Source organism: Theropithecus gelada, chromosome 16, assembly GCF_003255815.1.
Source record: "Theropithecus gelada isolate Dixy chromosome 16, Tgel_1.0, whole genome shotgun sequence".
In the NCBI taxonomy this organism is placed as follows: domain Eukaryota; kingdom Metazoa; phylum Chordata; class Mammalia; order Primates; family Cercopithecidae; genus Theropithecus; species Theropithecus gelada.
In genome coordinates, this window is record NC_037684.1 from 71,927,466 (window position 1) to 71,939,566 (window position 12,101).

At 45.0% G+C, this 12,101-nt stretch overlaps 1 protein-coding gene across 10 annotated transcripts in view; it reads right to left on the reverse strand.

Annotated features, from left to right (window-relative positions):
* Positions 1-6,037: 6,037 nt before the first annotated feature.
* Positions 6,038-12,101, reverse strand: part of TRIM16 (tripartite motif containing 16) — a 54,500-nt gene continuing 48,436 nt past the window's right edge. For all 10 annotated transcript variants that reach the window (XM_025361118.1, XM_025361115.1, XM_025361116.1 and 7 more), the window contains 3 exons: positions 10,606-10,771; positions 9,683-9,778; positions 6,038-7,283 (listed from right to left, as the gene is read on the reverse strand). In XM_025361118.1, coding sequence (XP_025216903.1) covers positions 6,700-7,283; positions 9,683-9,778; positions 10,606-10,771 — 846 coding nt within the window. In that variant the 3' untranslated portion in view covers positions 6,038-6,699. The remainder of the gene's footprint in view (positions 7,284-9,682; positions 9,779-10,605; positions 10,772-12,101) is intronic.

Genomic DNA, 12,101 nt, shown 5'->3' on the forward strand with positions numbered 1-12,101 from the left:
GGGCCAGATGGGATAGGCCAATGCAGGGACATGGTGCCAGTGGTACTCAAAGAGGCAGGTGGGCAAATAGGCCTCATCAGACTGATTCACAGGAGTCCAGTGGGGGAGAGCACTTCTCTGAGGAAGGCTACAGGATGAGAAGGACATCTGAGACCTCTCGAGTATTCAGGCTACGAGCAGCCTGGAGGCTTCATGCCAGTCCCCTACCTTTCCTTTCTGCCCTGTTTTATTCATCATCCTGATGAAACCGCTTCAGCACACAACCCTACATCTCCACTTGCTTTTCCTGCCTTCCCACATAGTACAGAGAAGCTTGGAAGGTGCAGCCGCCGCTGGGCTGGATAGAGGACAAATGTGTCACACCCATTCGGCTCTGATGTCACCCCTGACACTGCACTAGAGGACCTGAGCCTCTGCTGGCTCCAGCCCAGCCCCTCTGCCTTCCCCCACTGCTACCTGGCCTGGCCAGCAAGCAGGGACTCAGGAAAGCACACAGGTTTCACAGTAGGAGGGCGAGGAATGAACTGGGCTCTGCCACGGAGCAGCTTCATACCCCTGGATAATTCACTTGCTAGTCTCAGCCTGCTCCTCTTCCACAGAATAGAGACCACAGTCCCACCTAGCTCATAGGTGGCTCTCAAGGTCAAATGAGTAGACTTTTACCCCATGTGAGGAGCTAACAAGTATTATTAGTATCATTAGGGAGTGTGGAGAAAGTGTGGTGTCTCATCTGTTCCCTTCCCATCATGTGGTTATTACACTTGTTGGAAGTTGAATTTTAAAAAGCTCGGCTGGGTGCGGTGGCTCACGCTTGTAATCCCAGCACTTTGGGAAGCCGAGGCGGGTGGATCACCAGGTCAGGAGATGGAGACCATCCTGGCTAACACAGTGAAACCCCATCTCTACTAAAAATACAAAAAATTGGCTGGGTGTGGTGGTGGGTGCCTGTAGTCCCAGCTACTCGGGAGGCTGAGACAGGAGAATGGTGTGAGCTTGGGAGGAGAAGCTTGCAGGGAGCCAAGATAGTGCCACTGCACTCCAGCCTGGGTGACAGAGTGAGACTCTGTCTCAAAAAAAAAAAAAAAAAAAGCAAAAAAAAAGAAAGAAAAAGAAAATTTGAAAAGCTTTTGTTCATGAGAAACCAGGACATGCACATATATACACACCTCCTTTTAGGTAATCATCAGGGTCACCACTTAAGTTATTAATGTGGGGGAAGGGATTTTCACCTAAAATGACTGACCACTGCTATACTGACCCTTGGTCCTTGTGAACTGATCTGTTCTCCCTCTTCTTTTCCAGTACTTGGACTCTTTCTTTATGGGAGACAGTGGGATTTTCCCAACAAGACTACAGAGCAGGCTGGGCACAGTGGCTCACGTCTGTAATCCCAGCACTTTGGGAGGCCAAGATGGGCGGATCACCTGAGGTCAGGAGTTCGAGACCAGCCTGGCCAACATGGTGAAACCCTGTCTCTACTACAAATACAAAAATTAGCCGGGCATGATGGTGTAATCCTAGCTACTCGGAAGGCTGAGGCAGGAGAATCGCTTGAACCCTGGGAGGCGGAGGTTGCAGTGAGCCGAGATTGCACCACTGCCCTCTAGCCTGGGACAGAAGGAGACTCTGTCTAAAAAAAAAAAAAAAAAAAAAAAAAAAAAAACGACTACACAGCAAGCCAGAAATAGAAATTAAAAACTAGGCACATTCCAACAAAGCAAGGATGGCGAACACTCTACCTGAGCCATGCACAGTCTGTGCCCTGCATGGACATATTGGGGGCATATGAACAGCAGGGTGCCCTGCAAAGGCCTCCTCCCCAGCCACCAAGACGTCTAATCACAGGTGGAGAGGGAAGGAGTCGGTGCTGAAATCTGAGGAAGCCAGGAGAAGCAGGAAATACATGCACTACATTTCCTTCCATCTTTCATCTGGGGCTGCAGTGGTGGCCCCTGGAATGGAGGCAGCGCCTGCAGAGATGGGGAGCAACCAGGGAGTAGGTCACTCAAGGACACAAGACAGAAGCTAGTCCCTAAAGATGGCCTGTGAAAACGAAGCAGCACCCTAGGACATAGAGTGAGAAACCTGTTTCATACATCACCTTGTCCATTATTGCCTTGAAGAGCAGATTCCTATTTAGCTCTTCACATATGATCACTTTTACTTCAATTTAAATCCCCTTCTTGTGATCAAATGACGCAGCTGGTTAGTTTCTGGGTTACTCTTCCTCAGCGTCTAGCACAGCAGTTTGCACATTATAAATGCCACGTATAGGCCGGGCACGGTGGATGCCTGTAATCATGCCTGTAATCCCAGCACTTTGGGAGGCCGAGACGGGTGGATCATAAGGTCAGGAGATCGAGACCATCCTGGCTAACACGGTGAAACCCTGTCTCTACTAAAAGTGCAAAAATTAGCCGGGCATGGTGGCGGGCGCCTGTAGTCCCAGCTACTTGGGAGGCTGAGGCAGGAAAATGGTGTGAACCTGGGAGGCGGAGCTTGCAGTGAGCCGAGATCACGCCACTGTACTCCAGCCTGGGTGACAGAGCGAGACTCCTTCTCAGAGAAAATAATAATAATAATAAATGCCATGTATATTGAATCTACTTAATTTAGGGGTTTCATTCCAAAAACATGCTGAGCCAGATTGAGGGGATAAGAGCTCCGTGATTGGGCCAATACCATTATGTCATCATTTCATCATGCATCTTGGGAGAAAGTGAGAATTTACCCATAATTCATAAGATACTCAGAAATGAATGCTATATACACTCAGATTGTAAAATATTGAGACAAGAATAAATTATGGACGTGGTGGTTAAAATTACATTCTGACTCTGCAATTACAAATGGTCTGGTAATGGAGCAGAACCATGTGGCACCAAAGTGAGCTGTTGGTGAATTCAGATGTTCAGTGTGGTTTCTTTTTTTGTTTGTTTTGTTTTGTTTTTAGTAAGTCTACATAATGGAAGAAGAGATACGGATGGGTAAATACAGAAGAGTGGCATACACACAGCTAAGGAAAATGCCAGAGAATATAAAATAAGCCCTTGTTCTATTTTTCCTTTTTTATTTGTTTTAGTCAATTTTCAGTTTTTAGACCAAGAAAAAGAAAAAAGATGTGCCCACTGCTTGAGGCGATGACAGAAGGCAAACATGCCCAACTCTTTTTTTTTTTTTTTTTTTTTTTTGAGATGGAATCTCGCTCTGTCGCCCAGGCTGGAGTGCAGTGGCGCAGTCTGGGCTCACTGCAACCTCTACCTCCGGGTTCATGCGATTCTCCTGCCTCAGCCTTCTGAGCAGCTGGGATTACAGGTGCGTGCCACCACGCCCAGCTAATTTTTTTGTATTTTTAGTAGAGACGGAGTTTCATCACCCGCCCTCCTCAGCCTCCCAAAGTGCTGGGATTACACGGATGAGCCACCGTGCCTGGCCCAAATATGCCCCACTATTTTTTTTTTTTTGACAAAGTCTTGCTCTGTCGCCGAGGCTGGAGTGCAGTGGCACTGCAAGCTCTGCCTCCCGGGCTCACACCATTCTCCTGCCTTAGCCTTCAGAGCAGCTGGGACTACAGGAGTCCGCCACCACACCCGGCTAGTTTTTTGTATTTTTAGTAGAGACGAGGTTTCACCATGGTCTTGATCTCCTGACCTCGTGATCTGCCTGCCTCAGCCTCCCAAAGTGCTGGGATTACAGGTGTGAGCCACTGCGCCTGGCCAAATATGCCCAACTCTTAATTTTGCTTTGCTCTTTTGTATCAAGAAGAAAGGTCTTGAACTTGAAAACTAATAGACAAAAAGTTAACAGGAAAATGAAGTTCAAGACAAGTAAGGAGACACCTAAATGGTTCCTTTTATATGAGCTCAAGTATTCTGGCCTAAATAAATTACATTTCAGGAATCTGACACAACTTAATGACGTGACTGCAAATCAGGTGGGAATCTTTGAGAAACTAGGGAGAATGATAGAGGACGGTGTCTTAGTCCCATTGTGTTGCTATAACGGAATACCTGAGGCTGGGTAATTTATAAAGAAAATAAATTGATTTGTCTTATGGTTATGCAGGCTGTACAAGAAGCATGGTGTCGTCATGGCCATTCATGAGGGATCCAACCCATTATCTAAACACCTCCCACCCAGCTCCACCTCCAACATGGGAGATCAAATTTCTACATAAGATTTGGAGGGGACAAATATCCAAATTATATCAAATGAGGACAGGCATCTCAATTTTTTAAAAAAGAAAAACAAGATAGATTCTGAAAACAACAGGCTAGTAAGTGTGATATTAACCCACAGTAGAAATCTAAAGTGGTTTATCAAATATTCTGTGAATATTTAGAAAAGAAAATGACCATGACCAAGCACCAACAACCCGCAGGGATTCAATAAAATAAGGCAGTCCAAGCTGATCTCAATTTCTCTTGAGATCATTATTAGACAGATAGATCAAAGAAATTCAGACATAGCATATCTTTTTTTGTTTTGTTTTGTTTTGTTTTTGAGATGGAGTCTTGCTCTGTCAACCAGGCTGGGGTGCGGTGGCACGATCTCAGCTCACTTCAACCTCCACCTCCTGGGTTCAAGCAATGCTCCTGCCTCAGCCTTCTGAGTAGCTGGGATCACAGGCGCGTGCCACCATGGTCGGCTAATTTTTGTATTTTTAGTAGAGTCAGGGTTTCACCATGTTGGCCAGGCTGGTGTCGAACTTCTGAACTCAGGTGATCCGCCTGCCTCGGCCTCCCAAAGTGTTGGGATTACAGGCGTGAGCCCCCACACCCGGCCTAAACATAGTGTATCCTGATTTCTCCCACTGAAAATGTCTTTCATCAAGTTCAGTGGATAAAGGTGAAAAAGGTGGGGCCACATTATTGCACAGTTCCACCCGTGCATAATTTGTATGTAACTAAACCTAGAAGCTATTGACTGAGTGCCACAAGATTCTAGATTTGGTCCTAATCTCATCAAGATATTTAGCAACAAGGATAAGACTTAAGAAGAAAGGGTTACCAATTGTGCAGGTGACACTAAGCTAGGAAGGGGAGCGAATATACTGGATGAGGAATCATGAATCGCAAGTATCTCAGCATAAAGCAATGATGTGATGAAACTAAAGTAAAATCATTTTAAATCCTACACTGTATACATCCCTAGATATAAATATAGGTAACAAGTCAAGTGATGCTAAAGTAATATACTCCTGAGACAGGCCAATCAAACTGACTGAAGAAAAAGAGTTCCTGTGGCCTTGACATAGGTCACAGGAACAGACTCAAAATTTATATTTCTGGTGAATCCTACCAGAGACTTCAGGTTATAGCCTCAGAAATTCATTTAAAGACAGTTTCCCATTTGCCTAAAGGCTTGATGAATGCTTGTGATTAATCTTAGGAAGCTCATCTGCCAAAAGAAGAATGAAATAATCAGGGGGAAAGGAGTGAGAACCATAAAGGAAGGTGGAAAATTTAATATGCAAACAAGAACATCTGGGGCGTGGGGGTTACGTGACAGTTCTTGAAGCACCTCATTCTTTGAATGAGAAATCACACAAGTCCACAAACTCGAGGTTACTTTAGAGGAGAGGAGTAGGACCCCTTTTCAGAAGTCACAGGGACTAAAACTCAAGACTCTGCTAAGACATTTCTTCTAATCCTTGCTGTCCCCAAATAGAAAGGGCTGCTGTGTGAGGCAGTGAGCCAGTGAGCCAGTGCATGGCGGGATGGCTGAGTCAGATGTGTGTGGATTTGCAAACTTCAAGAAGTTTCTCTGCTATGCACTTTATTCCATACAATGTGCATGATGTAATAAGGAAGACAATATGATGTGGTAGTTAAAAGTCCAGTGTCATTCTGCCCAGACTTGAATCCCAGCTCTACCACTCAGTCACCATGTGACCAGAGTGACCTTGAACAAATTAGCTAACTGCCCCAGACAGTTTCTTCATCTGCAAAAAAAGGATGATATGAGCATCTACCCAACAGGTGTTCTGTGAGGACTGAGTTAATGTGCAGAAAGCACAAGGACAGTATCTAGCACATAGGAAATACACAAGTTAGCAATTTATCATGATAACTCTGCACTCTTTTCAGCCACTCTGAAGGTTCCTGGTCATCCATTCGAGGCACAGTGTGACGTTTATCTGAACAGACAGGAGAATGGCACTAGAAAATGAGGGAGATTTGGTGCCTAAAAATTACCACAAACAGGCCGGGCGCGGTGGCTCACACCTGTAATCCCAGCACTTTGGGAGGCCGAGGCAGGTGAATCACGAGGTCAGGAATTTGAGACCTGCCTGGCCAACATGGTCAAACTCCGTCTCTACTAAAAATACAAAAAATTAGCTGGGCGTGGTGGCGGGCGCCTATAATCCCAGCTACTCAGGAGGCTGAGGCAGGAGAATTGCTTCAACCTGGGAGGCGGAGATTACAGTGAGCCAAGACCGCACCACTGCACTCCAGCCCGGGCGACAGTGCGAGACTCCATCTCAAAAAAAAAAAAAAAAAAAAAAGAATTACTACAAACGTATACAGAACAGCACCATACGGAGCAAAAGAGAGCAGCTGGAGAATGTTCTCATTCAGAGACCCAGAGGATTTCAAAAGCCAGCTACCATCAGCAGTTATTTCTGCCCCCAAATCACCCTAAAATGCAAATTCCATCACTGTGGCTGGCAAAGGTCTGGGATATGGCTCCTGGAGTCTAGGGATTAGTCTCCACCAAGGATGGTGCTGGCTTCTTGGGTTCCTCTCCCAGATCTACAATCCGGATGGCGTTTTCCTTCTTGGAAAGCCAGAAGGCAGCATAGACTGGCTCTGAAAACTTGCAGGCAAACTTGTGAACCAGAGTCATGGCATCATGCTCTACGCCATAGAAGGAAAGGATCCCTCCTGGGAAGTCGACATAGACCCCGAGCCTCCGGAAAGGTCCGGCTTTAAGCGGGGTCTCCATGTCACTGTGCCAGGCTGTGAACTCCTTCCCATTCCATTGGAGGCTCCAGGAGAAGTTGTTTCCGGAAATGCAACTGTTGCGCTCCTCCCCTTTCCGGTCGATGCCTTTGCAGGTCAGACCAACGTAGGTGCCTGCCCCGAAGATCTCCACCTCAAAATAGTACCTATGCAGGTACAGACTCTGCTGGGACAGCACTTGCCGCCAGTGCAGGAACCTGCTGGGGAGGTCCGGGTAGGAGTGCTCCCAGGGCGTGGTGTTGGTGACCTTGCGGTTGTCCTCCTGCAGCCGGAGATACCTGTGTGCTGTGTCCGGGTCGAACGTGATGTCATGAGCATCTGAAGAGACACAGAAGGCAGGAGAGTGGTTCAGGAACCGACAGCTGATTCAGACGAACAGTTTAAACCCAGCTGGGCTCCAAAGCACATATGAGAAAACATCCATTTCTCTGTTCTCTATTTACCCAGGCTGCTGTTTCCCTAGGCAAAGAGGTGAGTGAAGACCGGAAAACAGAGAGCACAAATCATCTACTCCCTTCCCTTATGAAGCTCAAATTGCTTGACATTGATGATATTATTTGATGAACTGAATGAAGAAATATATTAATTTACTCATTCATTCATTCATTCAACAAACATGTATTGAACGCCTGGCATTATCCTACCCAGTGTTGCCAAGTGTTTGGGGAAGCAGGTACTCCTATACCCACATTTGATCCATTCATTCTTTTTTCAAAATATTTGAAAAACATCTTAAAAATGAATGAATGGATCAAATGGAGCATGAAGAACTCTCAAACATGCCCTCCTGTTCTCCTCCCACTCCCAAAGAATAACAGGGTCTCATGCACCCCATTGCTTAAGTCAAGCTCTATGTCATTTTTGACATTTGTTTTGCCCTCACCCTCATCTCCCATCCTCACCACACACACAGGCAGCAGCAACTCCTATGGATTCTACCACTTCTCTCCAGCCCTGTGCTTCACCCCCAACCTAAGCCAGCACTCATCTCACTTGGACTCGTGCAGTGGGTTCCTGACTGGTCATTCGCTGATCTCTTGCCCACTTCAAGAGCTTCTCCACAACAGAGCTGTGCTGCTTATTTCGAGCTGTAGGCTGAGGCCAGTCATGTTGTTCCAGCTTAAAACCCTTTCGTGGTGCCCCTTGCTCTTACAATAAAGCAGGAACCCCTCGCCCTGGCCTACCAGGCCCCGCATCCCTGGTCCTTTCCTGTGTCTCTGACTCTCTCCCTTGATTGCTACATGCCCACCATGCTGATCTCAGACCTACTCAGCACTCAATCCTCTTTGAGCCTTTGGTACAACCTGTTCCCTCCAAGATGTGATCACGCCCTACCTTGAGTCTGGTGATTCCTACTGATCCATTCAGGCTACAACCGAAAGTTCATGTCCTTGAAGAGGCCCTTTGTGACTCTAAATCACTCTCTCAGAGCACCATGGCTTTTTAAACTTGGCACCCCTCCCCATTTGTTATAATATATTCATGTGAGTATTTGTTTTCCGCTTGTCCTCCCTCTAATCTATGAGCTTCGCATTTTGCATGGGATTCTTCTCTAGCTCAGCGAAGATGCTCAGTATACGCTTGCCAAATGAATTAGCATATTAAAGGCTATTTTTAAAATTCCATAACTTAATAAGTTCTCACTGGGTGCAGAGGCTTATGCCAACACTTCGGGAAGCTGAGATGGGAGAATCACTTGAGGCCAACAGTTTGAGACCAGCCTGGGCAACACAGCAAGGCTCCATTTCTACAATTGTTAAAAAAATTTTTATTTAAATTAGCCAGATGTGGTGGCATGTGCCTATGGCTACTCAGGAGACTGAGGGAGGAGGATTGCTTGAATGTGGGAGGTCAAGACTGCAGTGAGCCATGATCAAGCCACTGCATCTCAGCCTGAGCAATAGAGTGGGACCCTTTCTCAAAAAACACACATACATACATACATATATATGTCTACATATATATATGTAAACGTGCAAAATATGTCTTGACTGTTTATGTCAATTAACAGAAGGCTATTACTAGTTAAGTTCTTGAGGGATCAAAAGCTACAGATGAATGTTCAACAATATGAGGGATTGGGATCCCAACTCCCACCTTGTTCGAGGGTCAACTGTGCAGTGTTTTAAAAATGCTAATGGACCAAGTCAATACCACTTAATGACAGGTCAATGAGTTATGCAATTCTGGCCAAGTCATACATGGAAATGAACCACCAGGTAACTAGCCAGGACTCTTCAAAGTGCTATGGTCGTGAAACACAAGGATTGAAAGACTGATCCAGATTGAAGGGGACTAAGAAGACATGGAAACATCTGTGACCTTGGATTGGACTTTGGGCCAGAAAAAAGGGCATTGATGAAAGAGTTGGTGAGAGCTGAATAAATTCTGTAGATTAGTTGATAGCATTGTAGCAATGTTAATTCCCTGGTTTTGATCAATGTATTGTAGTTATGCAACATGTTACCATTAGGAGAAACTGAGTGAAAGATATATGGGAATTCTTTGTCCTATTTCTGTAATATTTTTGTAAGTTTCATATTATTTCAAAATGAAAAGTTAAAAAATTGTTGAAATTAAATTTTAAGAAGTATATGATTTAGGGATAGACATGAAGTTGTAAGAACCTGAAACCTAGATGAGAGATGACGGTTCTTACTTAGCAAAGCACTGCACTGATATCAACAATGGAGAAGGGGGTGCCGTTCACAACTTACATTGGAGGAACTGTTCCCTGGTGCTGGGCTCAGGTTTGGAAGTCCAATATTTACGCTGAACAACGGCAGACACTTGAGTTCTGATGTCATACTCCTCTAGAAAATCAGAGAGTTGTGAACGCACACCTGTCCAGGTGGTCAGGAGAATCTGCAAATCAGGACTTCCCAGCCACCCTTCCCTGGACTTCCTGGGGAAAGAAGGGACTGAAGCCTAGAAATGTTTCACAGAAATATGCTCAATAGACTACATTTCTTTCATAGGTAAGGCATAAACCACTGAAAAAGTGATCCAGACTGTCTTGGACTTAACTTAAAAGTATAGGCATCAGCAACCTGGGAAGCTAGTCATAGAAATGCCAGCTGATGGCATAATATAAGCATGACTAATTCTCCTTCTCTGGGTCTCAACTGTAAAAGAAAATCATCAAGATGAGAGTCCATTAGTAACACACACTGTCTGAAGGATGGCTTTGAAAATGAGACATTTGGCTGGGCACAGTGGCTTACACCTGTAATCTCAGCACTTTGGGAGGCCGCGGCGGGCGGCTCATTTGAGGTCAGGAGTTCGAGACCAGCCTGACTAACATGTTGGAACCCCGTCTCTACTAAAAATACAAAAATTAGCCAGGTGCCTGTAATCCCAGCTACTAGGGAGGCTGAGGCAGGCAGAAGAATCCCTTGAACCCAGGAGGTGGAGGTTGCGGTAAGCCAAGATCACGCCATTGCACTCCAGCCTGGGTGACAGAGCAACACACTGTCACACACACACACACACACACACACACACACACACACACACGAAAAGAAAAGAAAATGAGACATTCCCCTGATTTCATCCTCCCTTCCCTGACTCTCTCTCACCTTCCCATCATCTACTGCTAGAGACACACCCACTATAGTCCATGGCCCAGAATGCTTCTCACCTTCCTTGGCAAACTCCTGGAGCTTTTCCTTATAGTTCTCCAGCAACTGGATTAAGTGTACAGTGGAGTCCGTGATAACTTTGCGGATGCCGGAGAGTTTATCCTTCAGCCCTATGTAAACACTAGGGAAAGTGATGTCTTCAGTGTTCTTAAACTTGCAGTACTCCTGCAGAAAAGGAAGCAGCAGAACTTGCTGTGGTTTCTGTATTTCTAAACTTAGGCTTCTCTCCTCATTAAGTCACTTTTTGCATCTGTCAAATGGGCTGACAGTAACGTGTCCTTAACAAAGAAAGTACATGTAAAGTGTCAAGCTCGGGGTCTAACAAAATAGAAAGCACTTTTCTAGCTGCTAGACCCTCAGAATAAGTGGGATTTTAAAAAACTAAGTGAGAAAGTGGGCTTTTAAAAATCAAGATGTACTAGATGGCCATGAACAGCTCCAATACACAGTCCAGACTGAGGACCAAAAAATAAAGAACATTCTTGCTTTGTTAATTCCGTCAATACTTGTTTTTTGACAATTCAAACACAAGCCATGGTAGAAAATGGAGGAGCTCTCAGGCAGGAATGCTGCCTCTTCCTTGTCAATTTCATCCAATGCATAAATTCCTGTAATTCTTGTACCTTGCTTTAGTATTTGGAAAGTGTCTTCACACAGATAATCACATAGTTTCATGTAAGTTTCAAAACAACGTGTGATCAGGAAAGATGCTTTCAGATATAACATAGTATCAGACTTCGGCTGCAACTGAAGCATTAAAGAGCAGACCAGGTATAGCAGAAAACATAGTAATGAAAACAGTTGTATGAAAATGATTAGATAGAGCCATGGAAATCAAAACCAGAGAATTGATAGAGAAAAGGGTAATTCAACATTTTAATGCTATATACTGTACATGACAAAAGTAGCATTTTAAATCAGTGGGAGAAGGATAAGTTATTCAATAAATGTTGTTTTGAATGCCTAACCAACAATTTTGGAGGAAATGTTATCTTTTGCCAAAATAAATAAGTTATCTTTTTTTTTTTGAGATATAGTCTTGCTTTGTCACCTAGGCTGGAATGCAATGGCGCAATCTCAGCTCACTGCAACCTCTGCCTCTCGGGTTCAAGTGATTCTCCTGCCTCAGCCTCTCGAGTGGCTGGGACTACAGGTGCGCGCCACCGTGCCTGGCTAATTTTTTTTATTTTTAGTAGAGACAGGGTTTCACCATGTTGGTCAGGCTGGTCTCAAACTCCTGACCTCATGATCTGCCAGCCATGGCCTCCCAAAGTGCTGGGATTATAGGCGTGAGCCACCGTGCCTGGCCAATAAGTAAGTTATCTTATACTAAAATTTATTTTATATGTATTAAAGTCTTTTATGTTAAAAATAAAGTTACAGGCTGGGCACGGTGGCTCACACCTGCAATCCCAGCACTTTGGGAGGCCGAGGCAGGTGGATAACAAGGTCAGGAGTTTGAGACCAGCCTGGCCAAGATGGTAAAATCCCGTCT